At 41.8% G+C, this 23032-nt stretch overlaps 1 protein-coding gene across 1 annotated transcript in view; it reads right to left on the reverse strand.

Annotated features, from left to right (window-relative positions):
• Nucleotides 1–4425: 4425 nt before the first annotated feature.
• The window catches only part of ARMH4 (armadillo like helical domain containing 4), a 47728-nt gene continuing 29121 nt past the window's right edge, over nucleotides 4426–23032 (reverse strand). The window contains exons 4-5 of the mRNA XM_027111736.1: nucleotides 14208–14423; nucleotides 4426–4499 (exon numbers count right to left, since the gene is read on the reverse strand). Of these exons, the coding sequence (XP_026967537.1) occupies nucleotides 4426–4499; nucleotides 14208–14423 (290 nt within the window). The remainder of the gene's footprint in view (nucleotides 4500–14207; nucleotides 14424–23032) is intronic.

Here is a 23032-nt window from a genome sequence, read left to right on the forward strand (position 1 = left end):
ATTTTATATCAAGAATCATAATTACATCTTCTTTAAAAATATATTTTTGGGGGCCTCCCTGGTGGCGCAGTGGTTAAGAATCCGCCTGCCAATGCAGGGGACATGGATTTGAGCCCTGGTCTGGGAAGATCCCATATGCCGCGGAGCAGCTAAGCCCATGCACCACAACTACTGAGCCTGCGCTCTAGAGCCCGCAAGCCACAGCTACTGAGTCCGTGCGCCTACAGCCTGTGCTCCCCAACAAGAGAAGCCACCACAATGAGAAGCCTGCACACCGCAACAAAGAGTAGCCCCCGCTTGCTGCAACTAAAGAAAGCCCACGCAAAGCAACAAAGACCCAACGCAGCCAAAAATAAAATAAATAAATAATAAATTTATTTTAAAATAAATAAATAAAAATATATCTTTTAACAACTATGAATTATTGACGGTCCCTCAAAGTCTTTAAACCATGTTCTTAAAGAAAGAGTGTTCTGATATAGTGAAAGGGATTAAGAGAAGACTGAAGCCTCTTTGGATCCCAGGGCAGTCCTGGTGGCCACTACCAGTGCTGAAAGGAAGGGTGGAAAGCGAGGATGATAAGGATGATGACCAGGGAGGAGGAGGAAGAAAATAGAACACAACAAACTTCCCCTGCATCATGATTTTTTCCATGGTTTTCCCCTACCTCCTTTTCATTAGTGGATTAAGTAAATGACTTGTTTTTAGAACTATCTGTGGTTTCTGTGGCTCAGCCCTGAATAGTAAGGCCTACCTAGTGACAGCTCTTCACTTTAGCTCTGTGTGCATGGCCTCCATCACCCACCCGCTTCCCACATGGCAGGGCTCAGAAGCCCAAGGCCGTGGTCCTGCAGGATGTGCAATACTTTATCAAGCTTGTGATAAACAAGGTGGTAGTTACCCTGGTGCCTGTGGCTGACTTCATATCAAACCTTATGCTGTTGGAAGCTGCCGACATTACTTGGAGCATTTATCCCCAAGGATTCATCAAAGCCATCCTGTTCCAGACAGTTGCTGTCCTCTTTCAAGAGGAGCAGCTTGAAATTCAAATCCCATTATTTCAGAAAGATTTCAGCCCTGCAGGAAAACTTAGAGGTGGAAAGCATAAATCACAATTCCCTCAGCTGTAAACACTCCTCTGTTTTAAATTCTTTCCCTGGGTCTTGATAATCTGGATGTTTGTAAAGTTTATTTTAAAGATTCTTCACATGAATTGAAACTGGGCATTCTTTGTTGGACACATATCTATATTTTGTGCCAGATTCTGTGAAAAAATCTTTCTGTCCAACAGAAAATCAGAAAAGTTCTTAGTTGGAAAATCAGAACTCCGTGGTCGTTAATTCTCAAATGCTGAAATGAAATGAACTGGCTGACTTCAACCTCACCTGATCACTAAGCTAAGCTTTGAGGATTTAGCATCTTCTTTTTATGATCTCAGTAGAGAGGGGGAAATTACTGAATTGCTCTATTTTCTGAAATGCAAAAGTTAAGTGCATTCTTTCTCTGATCCAAATTAAGGAAGACAAATCAAACTGGGGAGACTACAAATATTCCAGATTCTTAACACAGCAGACCTATAACATTTGATTAATTCACTTTAGCATCATGTAACTTCAAATCAAGAGATAAGGACACTGTTTTCACTACTTTCTCAATTTTGTTTTAACATAATTGGAAACTTTTTTTCTTTTTTTTTTGCGGTACGCAGGCCTCTCACTGTTGTGGCCTCTCCCATTGCGGAGCACAGGCTCCGGACGCGCAGGCTCAGCGGCCATGGCTCACGGGCCCACCCGCTCCACGGCATATGGGGTCTTCCCGGACCGTGGCACAAACCCCTGTCCCCTGCATCGGCAGGTGGACTCAACCACTGCACCACCAGGGAAGCCCTGGAAGCTTTTTAACATCATCTTTGTTTACTTTCCTCTGTATTTTTCAAAGACGACAATTTATACTCAGTTTCTTCATTTCTGAAATTTTTTTGCAGTCCTCTCTGTATTTCTTAATTCCCAGAAGAGCCTACTAGATGTTTTCATATGTTACTAATTCCCCAGCTGAGCCTACGAGTGCACTGTGATTACAAAGAAATTAGTTCAGAGTACTCTCCTCAGATATAATGTGCCTTATCAATGTTTATATTAACTGTAGCTGATGAAGAGATGATTTTCTGGCTTAGTTCCAAGAATCCTTTTTTAGCTCTCCAAAGGAAAAGTGACTGCTGAATTTTCACATAAGAAATTCATTCCTAATGAATGAAATGTGATTTTTTTTCCAATTCTCTAATTCAATATAGTTTAATCATGAAAATACAGATAAGGGCTTCAACTTCTGGAAAGCATTACGTCTATTATCTCACACAGATCATTAACAGAAATAAAGATGAATGATGTGAAGCTGAGATATTTGGCTTTAGTTCCAGAAGGCTCTTCCTAAATCAAGAAGTCCAAATTTACTTTTTTTTTAAACCTTTGATACAAGAACCTACGATCCAGGGCCTTTTAAAGGGCCTTAAAGACATGAAAAGAGAAAAAATTTGTTCAAAACAGAACCCTAAAACATTTAAAATACTATAAGTTTCTTCCAGCCAGAAGTGAGATACAAAAAGACAACTCAGTTCTCTGACTCAGGGAAGCAATGATCCGGTGGCAAAGCGAATCAGGTTTAATAAATTTCTCACTTCCATGTAGATGATGCCATGGCTGCTTTTATTCTTCGGCAGAAGCTATCAAAGGCCTTATCGCTATTAAGGCACCTAATTAGCTATTTGGAAGTTTTTTAAATGATTGATCACTACGAGAATGCAATCATTTGATTCTCATCTGATTCAGATTCGAAGGTAATGAAGGTAGCTGGCCCAGCATTTTCAAGGTCTGCTCATTAAACGGTGTAGAATCACTCCAAGCTCATTCTAAAAACCCATTCTAAAATGTTAGATTGCTGCCCACAAAAAAGAAAAGGTAGTTACTCAACACAGTGCAGGTGTTAGCTAATGCTATGATGGTAATCATTTTGCAGTATATAAGCCTATCAAATAAACACGTTGCACACAATGTTATGTTAATCAATACAGCTGGAAAAAATAAAATAAAACATTAGATTATGTTCCAGAAAAAAACCTAGCCTCAAAATGTTATCTATGGCCGATGACCTGAAGGCATGCTATAATTAGTTCATTACTAAAGGCTTTGTAGATGTAAAAACTATTTTGAAGTAAGTAGAGAGAACCAGAGCAAGTTAAGATCACAGGAAGTCCTACCTGTCATGTGATATTTAAGTTTAATCTCAGTTATAAGCATTATGGAGAACCCTCAGCACCTGATCAGTTACCATTTTTTCCACAAATCCAACTAACTCCATTTAACATGCCCCTTCCCGTCCCGTCCCCTTCAGGTCCAGCATGGCTACCAGCTGGAAGAGAACCCCCTTTTCATCAATCAACAGTACTCAATGCTGAGTACTAGATATTGTGCACTTCCAAAAAAGTCCTAAGCAAAATGAGATAGTGGAGTGGAAATGAGCCTTACTGCCAAGAACGGCTGGGGGAGTTTCACAGGGGAGGACTGAGTGGGAGTTAGGGTTGCCAGGAAAGGCTTCAGCGAGAGCCGGGGCGGGGGGTGGGGGCAGACAGACAGAAAATGGAGAAGACCATCCCAGGAAAAAAGAATAATGGTAGAAAAAAAATGCCAGGTCCGGAAATGTCTGATGCATGTTCTGGTGACAGTGATTACAGCCCGCTGAAGGCAGACGTCTTGGACAAAGCAGTCGAGAGAAACGAGGAGGGAAGATAGACCCCAGACAGACCCTGGAGGTCCTTGAATATATCAGGGGTGTATAAAAGAAACAAATACACTTATAAGAAATGCTTCCTACCCATGAACTGTTGAATCCCTGAGTTACCTGATGAAAATCTCTGATTCCTTGATTTTATATTCAATCTCTCCTTCACTTCTGCTGTGGTGTATTTTTAATTCGCACCACCAATCCTCTGAATTTCAAAAATAGCTCTGGCTTCCTGAGGCCAGTTTGAGAGGTTGGCAGTTCTTTGAGATCACACAGAACCTACTACTAAAGTACTGGAGAGACCCAGCGGCACAAAGATCAATGTTTTAACAACGAAGACTGATTTCCCTTCCTCCACACAGGAACATCCCCAGGGAAGGTTTATGCATAGGGGAGTTAGCTGCAGATGGGGCTGTGGCTGCCACTGTGCTCTCCACTAACTCTGTTCTTCTAGTTTCCCTCATTAGTGTTTGAGACTTAGAGTTGACTCTTCACTAGTTTTCTCAAAAGAAATCTTTGGAGGAGAATAAGGGAATTTGCAGTGTCCCACAGCTGACTCGGGCAAAGGGAACTCTGTGTGTGTGTGTGTGTGTGTGTGTGTTAATGATCTGAGTTCTACCACTCTTGGAATTAATGAATTTCAAAGCCTCAATTCCAGTCTGCCTGAAATTCTTGGTGCAAAAGTCCTACATATAGCTGTGAAAAATCATTAACTGTCAGTCCTAAAAAGAAAATTTAACACAACCCACAAAGTCATCCATGCCATCAATCCTTTCCTCCTTCCAAATGACTTAACATTTCCTATGCTGAAGGAATATAAAAGTTTGACTGTAGCCATTATACATAACTGCTCATCAGAAGTGTCATGAACACCAAAATGAAAGAAAAAAACCCAGAATACATTACATTCTTTTTAGGCCAGAACCTGGTCTTGTTTAGCCTTGGCCAGCTATCTTTTTGATTTTTGGTTCAAGACAGGTGTCCTCAGAACATATCTGCGAGCACGGCTGGAAGTGGGCAGCAGGAAGGAAGTCTATTCACTTTTATGTATTTAACCTACTTATAACCTACCCCAGGCTCAAAAGAGGATGTATGGCTTCTAACAAAAATACCTACAATATAACAGGTTAAAAATAAATAAATGGAAAACTCAGGAAATAAATGCATTTAAAACCTAAAATCCTGAGTTTGTCATATTTTTCACCACAGGCATGGGGACAGATTTTCTCCCCTAGAAATCTCCAACTACTGCTAATCTGCAAGTAACCAACGGCTCAAATGGAAAGATCGATGAAGAAATGATTTCTTGGACTTGGAAGGCATCCTGCTCTGCAGACCTAACATCCCTTAAGCACTCATTCTCCTGAGGTGGGGAGAGGCAGGGATCACAATCTCTAATTTAAACTTTGGCATCAGTGTGTCCTGCCTAATGTGGAAAAAGGAGGTCTACACCCCAGTTCTGCTCCTCTTGTCTCAGAAAAATAATTCAGTTCTTTCCAAAGAAAGAGTAAATGGCATTACTCTTAAACCCAGAAACCCTGCGTACCATCTGAGGACAGGAAAGAACTCCAAGTAACTCCAAGGCAGGTGCCTACTCAAGGAAACTCACATCTGGAGATGCTCACTCATTCCAGATGCAGAGGTCAGGGTACAGATCTCCATGGTACAGATTTAGAAGTCTGTCATGTTGAGGCAGGAGGCAGACAGGCCCCAGGTAAGACACTTACAGCTGGCCTCCTGTTTACATTTCATGAAGCAGGAAAAAGTGGGCTTCAGGCCAGACACTCACAACTAGCCTCCTGTTTACATTTCCTGAGATAGGAGATAGGTGGGCTCCAGGTTAGGCATTTACAGTCAGCCTCCTGTTTGCACCCCAAAATGGACGTAACAACTGAAACAGGGTAAAAAGCCAGGCTTTGTCTCTTGTGGACGCCTTAAGATAACAGTTGTGGCAGGAGCAGAGAGGAGCCAGACCTTGTCTGAGTATAGGATCAAGAGGCCATATACCTCCCATCCTTGGGGCAAGGGAGACACTACACATGCGCAGAAAGGCTCCTTGCAGGTCAAAAGTCAGGGGACAATGCCAGGCCACAGCGAGACTTGCTTCTCCCAGACGCCTTCACGTCAAGATCTATCTTGGCTGAAAGGTGCGTGCGCACCTAAGGGGAGGGTCCTGAGACAAATTAGCCAGGGGGGACAAAACAAGATGATTGGCCAGAAGGAAGACAAAGACCTGGAAAACTGACCTTTTATAAAGAATTTAAGTATTTCCCAAAGGTGCGACTCTCTCTCTGAGTTTGCCCGTGCATCTCTCCACATGTACTTTGCTTTTCCAATAAACTTTTTACTTTTCTCTTTACCTTTTGCCTCCTCACGTGAATTCATTCTTGACAAGGCAGGCAAGAATTAGGGATCCAGGCCCTAGCCACTGCCCCCTGTGGTCTAGTGGTTAGGACTCCCGGTCCGGGAACTAAGATCTTGCTTCCAGCTACCGCTCGTGCTGCATGCTGCAAGCTGCCACTTACTGCTACGTGCATCCGAAATCAACGTGACCATGGGCTTTCTGGGAAAACTAAACCATGGATATTGACTTTAATCTCAATATGACTGTAAAAAGCTGGATTTTTTTTTTAAGGCACACTAATCCAATACACAAAAGATCATTACAAGCAATGTAAATCTTTACTAATGGAAGTTCAATTCATAGAGCACAGAACACTTCTGACAATCCTCTTTCTCCAGCCCCTTCACAAACAGAAGCTGCCTCACCCCAAGGGAACAACCAGCAGACCCAGTCTAGGGCCGCTGTGCTCTGTGGGTGGGACCCAGGTATCAGTATCTTGTGTCGCTCTCCAGGGGGTTCCAGCCAAGAGTGAGAAGCACTGGTGAGGGGGCTTTAGCCAATCTGCCACTCACATCGTGCTGGTTACACTGGATTAAGGTTTCTTTCCTTCTCCTTCCTTACACATATTTAACCACGTTAGCCCGGCAACTTCCTGAGCAACCTCATAATACACAGCTTAGCACGTTATATGCCAAAATACACTCAAATTTGTTGCAGTGAAGAGTTGTTTGAAGTCTCACACTTCCCACTATCTTTTATGCAGCATCTTTTTCTTGCTGTCACAGCCCGTGTTGCACTATATTTAAGTGTTCAGTCTTAGCTACATGTTAAGTGTTCTAAAAGAACAAGAAGGATGATGGGGAGAAGAAAGAGAAGAGCTGACACGTTTGAGGACAAAGGCTCTGACTTTCTCACAGACCAATGCTCAGTTTCTCTAAGGCCGAACCCCCTCACCTTTGCCTACAGTTCATTCTACCTTTCTACCAATTCAAAACACATTCTCTTTCTTTCATATTAAAATCATCCTAAATCACCAGGTAATGAACCTGATAAATAATAATAAATCCATGATAACATCTTATGGGTTATCCTATCCAGACAGCAGATCTGCATTTTTGTAAGGCCTTCTCAAGACATATTATTGCAATCCAAAGGAAGGCTCTTAATATTGAAGAGTAGGCACCATGTTCAAATGGGGAGGGGGATATAAATTAGAGATCACACAAGCACTCCCGAAGTCACACCCCAAAGATGGCTGCCCACTCAAAGAAACCCCTGGTTGTAAATGATGATTCAATTCCCCACTGTGTAATCGCTCAGCCACTGGCCTCACATCTATAGAACCATTCTCTGCCCCATGGCAATTTATCTCTTTACAGGTCAACCTCTCACTCTTTCCACAACATACATCACACCCTTAGCTCTATGAATGTCTGGTGAAAAACTAGAAACATGAATGCTCTTCATTCTTCTGCTTTCCACAAACAGCTCTATACTGTTAACTGAATACTTATCATGTTTTTTAAAGACCTCCAGAGAAAAATATTCCACTTCCTAAATCAGGAACCCCTCCCAATGTTAGATGCAGGCTTTTGAATAAAATGTGAAGACAGCTATAGTAATTCTGCACTTAACTAATTGATGGCTTTTAGAAGCCTTATCTATTCAGAACATCAACCAAACCATAAAGTGGCCAAAAAATGGTCTCTTCTTGGAACAATACCACCACCCTCGGGCCCTCATCCAGAACTCATGAATTCAAAACATATTTAAGATGATAAATATATTAGTTTAACAAGATTAGTCACAGGATTCTTGGAAGATAAAAGAAACGTGGATAAGAACCAGCCACAAGAGAAGTAAACAGAAAAACACAGAAATCATAGATAGGTATAGTGATTGACACATGCCCCCATCCATTCCACCAGTCATGTGATCACATTCCCCTTGCCAATGATTGCTTAGAAATGAGCATGTGACCTAATCCCAGCCGATCAGTGGTGAGAATTCTACTGGGGGATTCTTGGAAAGTCTTCCTCTCTCCTGAGAAAGAAACACAGTAAAAAGACAGTGCTCTTCTTTGTCTGAACAATGTCTTGTCTAGGTGTGACATCTGAAACTGCTTCAGCCACTGCAACTGTACGGAGGAGAGCCTGGGGCCAAAGTGAACATCCCAAGGAGGACAGTGCAGCAAGGTGGAAAAACATGAGTCACTGATGACAGCTGAACTACTGAGTCAACTGACCCAGGAGCTCCATCTCTGGACTTCTTGTTTTCAGAGAAAATATATTTCTTTACTCTTTAAGTCAACTTAAGGTTTCTGCTACGTATAGCTAAAGGCATCCTAGCAGATACAGAATGCACAGAGGAAAGAATCACCAGACATTAATTACACTGCAAATGTTTAAACATTAAAATGAATATGTTGGGCTTCCCTGGTGGCGCAGTGGTTGAGAGTCCACCTGCCGATGCAGGGGACACGGGTTCGTGCCCTGGTCGGGGACGATCCCACATGCCGCGGAGCAGCTGGGCCCGTGAGCCATGGCCGCTGAGCCTGCGCTTCCGGAGCCTGTGCTCCGCAACGGGAGAGGCCACAACAGTGAGAGGCCCGCATACCGCAAAAGGAAAAAAAAAAAAAAGATATGTTGACTCAACTTTGCCCATATTGATTTTATACTTTTAAAAGAATAATCGTGTGATTTATTATAGTGAAAGGATAAGAAGTGGTGTGGGGGGGTCACAGTACCTGCTCTCTGTACAGGTTCTTACCAATAAATTTGAAAATAAACTTGTTAAAAAAAAAAAAGAAAATAAACTTGTTAGATCAGAAAAGAAATTGATTCTGCATATGTAAATAAAGAGCTTCCTATATGCTACTAGCACTTTACCAATCAATGCACCTCAGTCATAACATGGAACTTTCACTCCTGATTCTCTGTCCTCTATAGTTCAGTCCACAATCACACCTCCCAACAGCAAGATCAAGAAATTGGGCTCTCTCTCTCCAGAGCTTTACAGGCAATGTGTATGTGACGATACAGAAAACAGAAGTGCACAGAATTAAGCCATGGATCTACTGCTTTGCCTCAGAAAGTCATCTAAGTTTTCTGCTCTTGTTACTTCACAGAAAATGAAACGATAATCTATTCAAAGAGTATGTATTATTTTTAGCCAATCCCAACTACCCACTTCAATCTGTTCATTTTTAAAGGTTTCTATGGGTTTTAGCATTTGCTTTGGAATACCATTCATATTGTAAAATAGGATGTGATAGTCTATAAATAAAAATAACCCACTTAAAAATAGGAATGAATAAGATGACCAATTAAAGTATAATTATATTAAACTGGATTACTTTTTAAAGGTCTCAATCTTTGCATTTTTAGTGATTCATTAAGAAAAAACTATAGTTAAGTTTACAACACTCACACTCAGACTACAGTTGCCACGCAAGCTCTACTTCTAAAAGGAAGCTGCTCATGAAATACTTATTGAAATCTGTATTAGTTTCCTATTTTTGCCGTAACAAATTACCACAAACTTAGGGGCTCAAAACAACACAAATTTATTACCTTACAGTCCTGGAGGTTAAAAGTCTAAAATGGGTCTTGAGGGACTAAAAATCAAGGTGTCAGCTGGGTTGTGTTCCTTCTAGAGGCTCAAGGGGAGAATCCATCTCCTTGCCTTTTCCAGCTTTGGAAGCTGCCAGAATTCCTCGCTCATGGCCACATCACTCTGACCTCTACTTCTGTCATCACATCTCCTTCTCTGACTCTGACTTGATACTTCTCGCTTATAAGGACACTCGTGATCACACTGGGCCTTTGCAGAAAATCCAGGATAACCTCTCCCTCCCAAGATCCTTAACCTAATCATATCAGCAAGAGCCGTTATTCTTGGTACCACGAAATCCATCACAAATAGGGGACGTTTCCCTCTATTGCACGTGACCTGAGAACATTTAGGAAACTGTATCAATGAACATTGATCCAGAAGTTGTCACTTATTTTGAGTTACTAGGAAATACTCCTGTCCCTCCAAGAAAAAGTTGGTGAGCTAATAAAATCCTAGACCCGGACACTACTACTCCAACCCAGTCTTCCCACAGTGGAAAAAAAGGAAGGGCTTGAAAAATTTGTTCCTTATTTTGGTTCCCACGAAAACTACAATGCTAAAAACATGTTGGCAAACGGAAGATATCAGGAAAAGAAGTGAAAGTAAAAGGTAGGAGACAACCAGGAAAATGGTAAATTTTATTAAAAGGAAAAAATCTGATATGAAATAAAAATTCAGGACTTGGGGAAATCACTTTAAAAAGCATAGCAAATCACTCAATTGGTATCACTAATTTAAGAAACCTTAGCCATGCATGGAGGCTGGAATCAGGAGGCAGGACAGGGGGACAATAGGGCTATTTGTCCTGTGCCTCCTACCCTACACACCTTAAAATGTAACTGCTATTAGCCAAAAACTGTTCATCAACAGGTGACTAGATAAACAAAATGTGGTATATCCATACTATTGAATACTACCCAGCTATAAAAAGGGAACAAATTACTGATACAGACCACAACATGGTTGAATCTCAAAATCATTTTGCTAAGTGAGAGAAGCCAGGTACATAAAGGTATATATTATATGATTCCGCTTATATAAAATTCTAGAAAATGCACTCTAATCTGTAGTAATATGAGTAGATCAGTAGTTACCAGGGATTGGGGACTGAGCGAGAGACAGACTGCAAAGGGCATGAGGAATCATTGGGGGGACAAAAGGGAAGTGATGGAAATACTCTGCATTTTCAGTGAGATGGAGGCCACATGAGTGTAGCCTCCCTCTTGACAACTGTCAAGACTCATCGAATTGCATACTCTGAGTGCAGTTTATCGTATATAATTTATACCTCAATAAAGTCAATTTTTTAAAAATTTGACTCTTCTTCAATGGTAAATTTGTGTTGAAAAAGGCTAGAGCCCAAATGATCATGTTACCCTTGAATTGTAACCGCTACAGATTTTTCTAAGATTCATAGCCTCTCCAATTGCTTATAATTATCATAAATGGTAAGCCAACTTCCTAAGTGGGGAAAATTGGCTTCCTGGACCACAATCCAGGAATAGATGCCATATGGCCTCCATAGAGTACCTCTGTACAAAAGCAACCCTCTCTCCAGTAAAGGGGTACAGTCCCTAAATATTCACCCAATCCATACTTAAAAGACTGTCCAACTGTCCATGATCCTTCCATATTATAAATCCACTACCTGAGGAGTCACTTGATGTGTAGATTTTTGTCTTTGTGTTTAACCTCTATAATAAGTTACATTGGTATTTTGTATTTTATTTTATTGATCTCAACCAGCTCATGTAGAACAGGTGCATTTCAGACTAAATATTTATTCACATGTTCCCAGGCCAGCGTTTGTGTTTGTTTTATAATATTTTGATATATTTATAAGCTTTTAGCAGTTTCATTTGATATTTTTTTTTGTTTTTCGGGGTTTTTTTTGCGGTACACGGGCCTCTCACTGTTGTGGCCTCTCCCGTTGCGGAGCACAGGCTCCAGACGCGCAGGCTCAGCGGCCATGGCTCACGGGCCCAGTCGCTCCGCGGCATGTGGGAACTTCCCGGACCGGGGCACGAACCCGTGTGTCCTGCACGGCAGGCGGACTCTCAACCACAGCGCCACCAGGGAAGCCCTCATTTGATATGTTTTTAAAGTAATTACTGCCCAATTACATGCCGGATTTGTTCAGGAAATGATTTAGTAAATACAGCGTTGTATGCACATGTATGATACCTTCTGCCTGTCCAGTGGAAGTCCATCCTTTATCACCTCCTCTGCTTACCATAAGCATATTCCACAGGAAATCCCAGGTACCTTTCAACTACAACCTTTATGCCAACCTAGAGGGTGATAATCCCAGAATAATTTCTCAGTCGCAGACTTCCTCCCTGAATTCAAGACTCAAAATCGAAGTCCATCCTGGACACCCCACAGGCTCCTCGTATTCAATGTGCCCGGAACTAGCTCATCATCTCCCCAATACGCCAAGTTCACGTCACTCTCTCTATTCTCTCTCTTCATCAGAGATATCACTCTCCACCTGTTCGCCCAGGCTAAAAACCTAGAAATTATCCTCAACTCTCTATTTTTCTTCAACCCCCCAAATCAGTTAGTACCCGTGACGAAAAGCTCTCAGGTTGGCTCCTTTTTCTTCATCCCACTTCCTCTGCCTTAGTTCGCGCCTTCGTTTCTCACATGGACATTTCATTGGTCTCATAAGCGGCCTTTCTCTCTCCCCAATCTCACGCTCCTCCCCTGTTCCTCCATTGCACTATCACTAGAATGGTTTTCATAAAGGACAAGGGAAAGCCTCTTGGCAGTCACCGCTCTTCGTGATGCATCCTTGTTTACCTTACCTTTCCAGCCTTGTCTGCTGTTGTATCTCCTAGAGCTTCTTTTTACCCACTTACAACGTTCTTTGCCAACCCATCTGTATTATGCCATGCTCTTTCATCCCTCCAATGCCTCTGTGTATGTTCTGTCTTTGACCTCTTTCTCCTGCAAGCTATCTCCTATTTATATATCCTTCAAGCGACAGCTCTGATCTCTCCAAGCTACTCTAAATGGCCCCCTTCTACATTTCTGCTCTGGCCTCCTATAACTCTACTTTTATTATAGAATTCATCCACCCTGCACTGAAGCCTTTACAAGTGGGCTCTGCTCTAATCAATAAAAGGCACTGCCTTGTTTTTCTCTGTGTTTCCAATGCCTTGCAAAGGAACATAGTAGGTGTTCCATTTTTTGGATAAATTAATTAACCAAATCTAAAGGACAGCTCGTGAAAGAATTCTATAATGGAAGAGAAGATGACATTAAAGATCCTTATGCATGTTTCCTTAGTTTTAGAGATTAGGGAAAGGATTCCCCCTTTGACTGCAAATCTTTAAAGGTTTACCAACTTCAGTCTGAGCTTTGAAAAAAGCGAGAGAGCTTGTTTTAAACTACACAATCGTGTGATAAACAGATGATGCGACTTTCCCACTCCATACTCATTTTAATGCACTTACCCTTCCTCATCACTAATCTGAAAGAGTGTTCATGGGAGGAGAGGAGAACAATATTTAAGAAATCATATGTAATAAGATTCTGAATTGGAAGTTTCAACCGAGGCACCAGGATACACTAGTATGATATTCCAGAGCGAAGTCGAAGACCAACATCCCAATTTTCAATGAAATACTCCAAACGCTGGTTATATGACCCTTAAATCTAACCTCTGCTGTACTTAAGGTATAAATGGGCCTTTTAAAAACTAAAAGAGTTTCAGGGAGGAGATTTCTTTGGAGAAGAGGTCACTTCCCCTCAAGTCAAGAGAGTGAGGCCTCAAAGAATCACCCAGAGCATAATAGCCTCTCTCCAGAAAAAAGTAAGAGGAGACAGACAGAGGAACGTCCCTGCTGACAGGAAGAGAGTGTCAGAGTTGGGGTCAGCCTGCATCCGCGGAGACTCTCACCGAACATCCAGGCCAGGCACAAGAGAGAGTAAGCTTGGAGCTGTCTGGACACTAACTGCTGAAACAAGATTGTATTTGATGATGAAATGCAACCACGAGAACAAGCAGAAAAGTCCTGGGACGGCTGCAAGCTCACCCAGAAGTGAAGGAAGGATTTCCCCAGGGAGGAAATTCTAAAAGGACAGAGGATGACAAAATCCATTTGTTTTCCGACTCCACTCCGTTCACGCTGCTTGTGCAGCTGACTGGCTACACACAATTCCTCCCACTTTGGAAGTCCTCCCAAAGCCGACAGCTGTCCTCCAGCTGGGAAGGAAAGATGGAATTCCTTCCAAAAATTAGGTAACTGTGCTCTTCGTGGGCAGATGGAGACTGTCTGCAGCCTGAGTATTGAAGAGCATAAATATAAACATAGTGAAGAAAGAACTGAGAACCTTTTCCCAGCTGAAACACCCATAAACAGAAGATCCATTTTGTTCCATAATCTATGCCAATGAAGGAAAGCTGTCACCTAAGAAAACTAAAATGAGGGGAGATGGGAGGGAAAGAAACACACATGACTCTTACCCAGGCCCTGACTCTGCTGTTCCCACTCGACGGTGTCCGGCACCTGGTAGGTGGCTCCCTCCAAAGAGACCACGTTTCCCTGCTCTAAGCCAGGCTCCTGAGACGTGATGCCGGGGAGAGTAAACCCAGGCAGCTCGGTGTCACCACCCAAGGTCTCATCCAGGGAGTCTGCATCTTTATCCTCCTCATCTTCTTCATCCTCATCTTCTTCTCCCTCTAGGCAAGAAGAAAGCGAAGGGAACATGAAGAAATACAGTGAGTGCATACAAATGAATCTTTCGAAATGACCCAAACACTACAAAACAATCATGATTGGCCTTTTCACACAAATTTTATAGCTAAAGTTGAGCAATATGGCTTTGCGGGATTACATGCCCACCGTATTCTCACATTTTAAACTTTCAAAACCACAGCTACGTCAGATGATTATCACGCATCATGTTTACTGGGAGTCAAAGTTCAGGTAATACGGATTTTTGTTAAAGACATATTTATACTTACAAGGGTAGGAAACATCCTCTTCCTGTTTTCTGTAGATCATTAAAGATTTATCTGTTAGAAAGCACACTGAAACACTAACAGAATTTAAAAGGAGTGTTCCAATCTCTTTCTATCTCATAATACTAAACAAGAGAATTATTATGTTGGCACAGTTTTCTTTCTGTTCTTCTTCCACATTAGTGAGTAGAACTCACAACAGTGTTAAGTGAGAGGTCCATAAATCCACACCTGTATCTGTGCTCGTTACAGAGGAGTGACCCAAGAGACGGGAAACCATTACATCAACGTTCTCCATACAATTCTAAAGGGGACTGGGAAATGAAATATTGATCAAGGACAGTCAGAAAAGCAACACATGAAAAAAATCATTATCATTACCATCATCATAAGAGTTAAATTCACAGCGTGTCATCTGTGACGCTTCAAAAAGTGTTGGATTAGGAAACATAAGGCCCCCAATTTCATTTTATTTCATTAATTTTAATTTTCTAGGAATACTTTGAGCCCCCACCCACATCCTGAAGGCACCTCTGAAGCCCCGGACAAGGGCCCACAAAATCCACTGAAGGCCTTTTCCTTGGTCTCCCCGTTGGCTCTGAACACAGTGGTGACTGCAACAGGGAACGCTCTTTAGATGGTAAAGAGGAGAGGGAGGTGTAAAGCCACCCAAGAATTCTGACACTTTCCTTTTCCTCTTCCAGACAATTTTCTCCACATATATCCCTTTTCATCTATCATTTACAGGTTTTCTTAACTTAAAAAAATATTACCTCTAATCTTTCTCATTCTTATATATCCTTTAATTTTGTGGGCCTTAATACCTGTCACTGTTCCAAAAATTCAACAAATATTTATCAAACACCTAGTTCCAGGCACTAGGGATAGAGCAATGATGTCTCTGCCTTGATGGAGCTGATATGTCCCTCAGGAGATGTACATCAAACAAAGAAATATACAAATAGATATACAATACATTACACTCTGATTAAAACCAGCAAGAAGATAGAAAATGCCCGGTACTACTATTATAGATGGAGAGATCAAGGAAAGTTTTTCTGATAAGGTAAAGTTTGAACAGAGATCGTAACAAAATAATGAATTCTCTTGTTTCATTTAGGTCATTAAACATTCCAAGCAGAGGAGAACAGGGGGAGCAGCAAGACCAAAACCTTGAGGCAGATGTCTGCTTGCTGTGTTCTAAGAATGGCAAAGAAGACTGGGCTGGGGGGCAGGAGGGACAGAGAGAATACAGGAAATGAGGGGGAAGGGGTAGGCAGGGGCCACATCTAACATATATTTATAAAGAATGACTCTGCTGTAGGGCAGAGTATAGGCTATATCAGAGCAAGAGACAAAGCAGGGAGACCCAATAGGAGGCTATTTCAAAACCCAGGGGAAAGGGAGAGCAGTGGTCAAATCTGGGATGTAATTTGAAGACAGAGCCTCGCTGATAATTACAATGTGCGATGTGGGAGGAAGACCCCACTTTACTGAAAATAGGAACGAAAGAATAAAAAGCAAAATCAAGAATTTTATTTGAGATATATTAATTGTGTGGTGGCTTGTGCCTATGACATACAAATGGAAATGTTGGAAGTCTAAGGAAGGTCAAAGCTAGAAATAAAAACCTAGGAATCATCGACCTATTAATTATATTTAAAGCCTTGGCACTGGCTGAGATCACCAAGAGAATGAGAGTGGATGAAAGCGAAGTGGTCCAGCCCAAGCCCTGGACAATCGAACATTTAGAGGTTGGCCAGCAGAGGGAGATCCAGCAAAGGAGACAGAAAAATGACCACAGGTGGCAGAAAAACTAAGATTGAAGGACTGAGTAGCAAACTGAGACTCTGGCTTTGACATTTGGGAAGTCATTAGTGACCTTGACAAAACTTGTTTCCTTGGAATGGTAGGGACAAAAGTCAGACTGAAGTGCTTCCAAAGAAAATTAGGAAAATGGAAGTAGACACAGCAAATAGAGAAAACACGAGAAATTTGAAAAAGAGAACAGGGACATTAGGGGGTAGCTGGAAGGAGATATGGGGTCAAGGGTAGGTTCTTAAAATAGGAGCTACTAGAATTTGCTTGTAATTGATGAGTAAGACCTGGTAGAGAGGGGGAAATTGATGACGCAGGAGAGAGGGGAGAGCGGCTGGAGGAATGTCCCAAGAGATGAGGCATAATGGAGAGGTTACACACATGGACCCTGGAGCCACACCAACTTACTATGGCTGCGTGATTTGGGGAAAGTTACTGAATTTTGGTGTGCCTCAGCTCTCTCACTATAAAACTGGTATGAGTCCTACCTCCCAGGGCTGTTGTAAGGATTACATTAGTTAATACATCAGGTACTTAGAACTAAGCCTGGCACGTAGCGGCCACCATATAAGGTTGGCTTCTTGGCTATTACAGAGAGGGGAGGGGGTCCAGTGCACGGCCTGCTCAACTACATCCTCCGCTGTAGCAGGCACAGGTGCCGACGGGCGGGTAGATTTGGTGGTGGGAATACGTGAAAGTTATCATATTTCTTTTCTTAGTCAAATAAAAAACTGGAAAGGAGAAGAGAAATGGTGGTGGTTTGAAGCAACAGGAAAAAGTGTGGAATAGTCATCTTGAAGAGCCTGTGAGTGAATTCTTGGGGAAAATGAGGTAGGACTGCCAGGCCATCCTATGAGTCCACATAAGATATGATGTCATAAATTTAGAGTAAGGTGTGTTAAGATGATTGTGTGTTTTTCTTCAGCCACATTCAGCTGCTTGGGTGCAGGAATGGGTGGAGGGGTAGAGTAGGCAGAGACGTTTAACCAGAGTCAAGTTTTGCTAGGAGAGCTCAGTTGGGGAGGGGGGAGGAAGAAGCAGTTGATTGTGTCTGGGCATCTAATGTACAGCATGGTGACTATGATTAACAACACAGTATCATATACTTGAAAGTTATTAAGACAGGAGATCTTAAATGTTATCACCATACCAAAAAAAATGGTAATTATGTGAGGGGATGGAAGTGTTAACTAACCTTACTGTGGTAATCATTTTGCAATATATATATATATATATATATATAGCAAAATGATTACCATGTGTGTATGTATGTGTGTGTATCAAATCATCACCTTAAACTTACATATGTTATATGTCAATAAAATCTCCATAAAGCTGGATGGTGGATAGAGAAAAAGTAACAGGGTCAGATTATGGAGAAAACTATCAAGGATCATCAAGACTATTTGACAATTTTGCTGACCTTCCTCCTATAGACAGAAATTTGTCATAGGCTAAAAAGAACACTTTATTATTTTTAAAATGTTATAAATCACTTTTAGTTATGTTTCCTCTCCACAAACCTAAGAGGGTTGTACTAGATGGAATAATTGTGACAATATGATACTGATCCCCTAAGAACCGCAAAGGCGAAGCCAGAGCTCCGAGCCATGGATTTCCAGCTCTCATCATTGAACCATTGTCCTCTGACCCAGCGGTCCCCAAACTTTTTGGCACCAGGGACCGCTTTCGTGGAAGACAATATTTCCACAGACCGCGGGGGTTGAGGGGAGATGGTTCAGGCAGTAATGCGAGTGATGGGGAATGATGGGGAGCTATGGGGAGCTATGGGGAGCGATGGGGAGCTATGGGGAGCGATGGGAAGTGGTGGGGAGCTATGGGGAGTGATGGGGAGCTATGGGGAGTGATGCGGAGCTATGGGGAGCGATGGGGAGCGATGGGGAGCTATGGGGAGCGATGGGGAACGATGGGGAGCGATGGGGAGCTATGGGGAGCGATGGGGAACGATGGGGAGCGATGGGGAGCTATGGGGAGCGATGCGGAGCGATGGGGAGCGATGAGGAGCGGCAGATGAAGTTTGGCTGGCTCGCCCGCTGCTCACCTCCTGCTGTGCAGCCCAGTTCCTAACAGGCCTCGGACTGGTACTGGTCCATGGCCCTGGAGTTGGGGACCCTTGCTCTGACCACCACCAACCACCAAGGACAACTTCTATTTGGTCCTCAATGTGTTCAGTTAGTTCCTCCTCTTTAAAATATAGAGCTAACTACATGATCCAGCAATCCCACTGCTGAGTACATATCTAAAGGAAATGAAGTCATTGCCCTGAAGGAACATCTGCAGCCCCACATTCACAGCAGCATTATTCACAATAGCCAAGGTATGGAAACAACCTAAGTGGCCATCAATGGATGAATGGATAAAGATGTGGTATATACTTATAAATATTTATATGTATTATGCATATTATATAATTTATATTATACCCATAAATAGGTATAATATAATATAAGTATATTAGAACATAAATGGAATATTATTCAGCCTTTAAAAAAAAAAGAAATCCTGTCATTTGCAACATGGATGAACCTGGAGGGCATTATGCTAAGTGAAATAAATCAGACAGAGAAAGACAAATACTCCATGGTATCACTTATATGTGGAATCAAAAAAAAAAAAAGAAAAGTCTAACTCATAGAAACAAAGAATAGAAAAGTGATTGCCAGGGTCTGCCGTTACAGGTGGAAATAGGGAGAAGTTGGCAAAAGGATACAAACTTTCAGTTATAAGATGAATAAAGTTTGAGGATCTAATGTATAACATGGTGACTACAGCTGAAAACACCATATTGTACAATTGAAATTTGCCATTAGAATAGAATTTAAATGTTCTCACCAAAAATAAAAAAGGTAAATATGTGAGATGATGAATGTGTTAATCTGATGGTGGAAATCCTTTCACAATGTATGTGTATATCAACTCACCAGCGTACACGTTAAATATCTTACAATTTAATTTGTCAATTATACCTCAGTAAAGCTGAGGCGAGGAATACAGAGCTATAAAAATAATGAAAGGGACCTCAAAAGTCATCTTCCTCCATCTTTTTGCATCCTGAGGAGAGGGCAGCATCTATGCAAGTCTACGCAAACAAAATGTTTGCTGCCTTCACAATGGGATTTGGAGGACCTTGCTCAGGTCAACGTGTCTCATGTCTCACAATCTCTCCCACACTCACCCCCCATGGTAAAGCCTTCCTTCTCCTCCCTGCCCTGAAATGCCCGACATGAGATGTCTAACTCCAAGTCAGACAATAAAATTGAGGAATACTCTCTCCAGAAACACAAGATTGAGTAATATACAATTATTCAATTGTATATTGAGAAAGGGAAAGGAAGGACCCTGTCTGACGTGTGGGGTGAAAGAGGAAAGTCTTCTCCTTGTCCCAGCAACACTGACCTTCAACACAAAGAACTGTATAAGGTTTACTAGTTGTCACTTTTAATACCTGAGCAAGTCTGGGGAGACAGCTATAGAAAAAGGAAGTTTCAGAAACTGTGCAGAGAAAATAGGAGGGAGACAAGCCTTACAGGAGTGAGAGTTCTCCTTTAGTCTAGCTTTATCCCCTCATTATCTTTTTCTGCCAGGGAATTTTCTTATTTTTTAGGAGGCTACAACCATTTTGTAGCTGTTAAACATCTTTAGTAGAATGTCACCTGTACCCTGCTGCAATTTCCAGTGGAATGTTGACTACTATTACAGATCAGTAACAAAAACAGGTATGATAACCTTTCTAATATTAGCAAAATAAAGTATTTTACAGCAGCTTGGCCCAGAAAGGTGAAAAACTATTGGATAAAGGAAGGACAATCTTGTCCTCTGCTGTATCACCAGTGACTAACCCAGTGCCTGGCAGTCTGTAGCTCTCAGTATTTGTTGAATGAATGGATTGATGGAGGAATGAGCAGTCAGTGAGCTAGATCCAGGTTTTTAACAACTGGATCTAAGGAAACACACAATAGCATTTAATAAGCAATTAGTAACACATTCCTCTGAGTAATCTTGGGACAAGCACAAAGGCAACATATCAAATGGACAGGTACAAAACAACCCAGAGTTGTACGCATGCTTCTTCCACTAATAAAAACTAAAGAGAAAGCCATCTGTATTTAGCCAGTCTTTCCATAGTTGCATCTAAGAGAAATAATAATGTTATGAACACCTCTGAACATAAAGGACAATCACATGAAATAATCATTCAGCAAATAAAACTGTGCCAAAAACAATAACAGGATCCCCGACTCAAAGAACTGAAACTAAACGAAGAACTCATTCCAATAACACTACCAGGTTATATGTTAAAGGCTATAGGGTAATGCTTTCTGAATTTTGTAATTTGGGGTTAAGATAAACCCAAATTTTATTTTCATTTATCTGAATCCCAAATAAGCATGTGGATCAACATAAAACACACACGCACAATTATTCCATACAAAGATAGCACAGAAAAAGAAAAAATGAACCTTTAAAAATGCTCTTGGTTTACCATTTATAACAGATACACCTCATATATCAACATCTGGCGACAGTGATCAGAGACTGAAGTTATATTTGTCCTGAGAATCCCTAAAGAACACTGCAACCCAGGAAGGGAAGGTTCAGAGAGTTCAGCCTAAGAAGTTTCTTCTAGTCATGTCCCCTGGAATGGAAAGTGCATCCTCGTAACTGATGCTTCTTCTTCCCAGGTTGACCGGACACCGATTACTTCATAAAACCAAACAATAACGCTGATGCTAACAGCAATCAAAGGGGCAGTCATGATGGTTTCCGAGTAACCACCCCCCGTGAGAGGCAAAATCCTCCCACCACTTCGCACTGCTCTCACTCCCAAACACCTGACACGGATTACATAAAATCCCCTGGTCACTCGTGCTGAACCAGCATCTGCTCAAGGCATCCCACTGAATTCAGGATGCACAGTCAGGCAATGACTAAAGCTACTTGCCGTGGAGTTAATGGATTTTTCCGTAGTACTCTTACCAAGATCAAGTCACTGGCTAGCATGTCCAATGTCAAGAATTCTGACACCTAACAATAGTGAGAAAACCGACTTAGGTGTCAGCCAAAGCGCCTACACAGGTGTTTGGACATTAGGCAGCTCAGCCTGCAACAGGGTCTAGAACATGGTTTGATTTCTGATTGATGGGCTTGAGGTGAACTGAAACAGTTAAAATTAAAACCGTAAAACATTAAATAGAGATGCCAGGTTACGTGCCACATGGCCAAGAGATGCTTGATCATATTAAGTAGTGTGGCAACAGCTCAAACAGAGAAATGGCCTGTTGCAAGTGGCAGGAAGAAAAAAAATATATGTCTAGACAGTATCATCTCTAAGCCAATTTCATGTGTCTGGCCACTCTCTGACAGAATCTCTTCACAGCTGTTTCATAACCCATAACAGTACCTTGTACTTACATGGGGCTTTTCTTCTGAGGAAGTCAAAATGCTTTGCAGGCATTATTCTCCAAATGTACACAGTTGGCTAAGGAGAGCAAATTTTATAAGCTCTTATACAGCCTACTTCGCTGGTGATATAACTGCCTCGGGTGCTCAAATATCACAGCAGAGCCTCAAATGGGTTTGTTAAACCCCGAATGTTGACTCTCTAGGTCAGGCCTGTTTTCTTTATTTACTGCAAACATTTCTGCCTAAGGTTACCAAAACCAAGAGTTTTCATTTTGTTCGGGACCAGGGCCATGATCTTCCCAACAAAATCAACAGAAGATATGGGAGGAAGCTTGCCCTGTGGTCTGGGCCCGAGTAATCTGGTTCTGCTACAAAGTCCAGTTACCATTTAATAGGCAGTTCCCACCAAAGAGGCTCAGTTTCTCTCAATCCATTTTTATCACAGTTTAGACATTTTAAGATTTCCAGAAGATAGAGACATAGCTAGCATTCCTAGAGTGTTGCTAATGAGTCCAAGGGGAACCCTTGGTTGAGAATACGTCATCCCAACAATATGAGTAGGAAGGACCCCACCTGTAACACTTGTTCCCCAACATGACCTCTCTATCCTTGACTTATAGGGAGAACAGGCTCCTGCCTGTACTTTCTGTCTCTTTAGAATAGCAATGATTAATTTGAATCCTTGTCTTTGCCTATTTATTCATTAGGTTTCAGGGTCAAACCTCTCTTTTTCTTTCCTTTACCAAGTTTAAAATTAAATCTAAGGTACACAAATTAGGACACGTGAAGAAGAGGAAAGATACCATGAAAAGAAACAGGGTGAATTCTCTGGGAAGAGGCTAAGCATGAGTCTTTCTCCCATTTCCCCTGTAAATGGAACGGCTGTGACACATCCAAGTGGCAGACTTTTAAAAGAAGAAACACTTGTTGGCAAGTGTTTTCCTGGGAACCCCTATACAATATAATCAAGAGCCACTGTAGCAAAATGGTTTCACACATAAAGAGCGACTGAAGTACTAGGGATGGTACTGCCTTAATTTTCCAGATTTATTTTTAACTTTGGCTTCAAATCGGATGCAAAACTT

This window comes from Aethalodelphis obliquidens, unplaced genomic scaffold, assembly GCF_003676395.1.
Source record: "Aethalodelphis obliquidens isolate GAN/ISIS:26980383/991018 unplaced genomic scaffold, ASM367639v1 scaffold10, whole genome shotgun sequence".
NCBI lineage: Eukaryota > Metazoa > Chordata > Mammalia > Artiodactyla > Delphinidae > Aethalodelphis > Aethalodelphis obliquidens.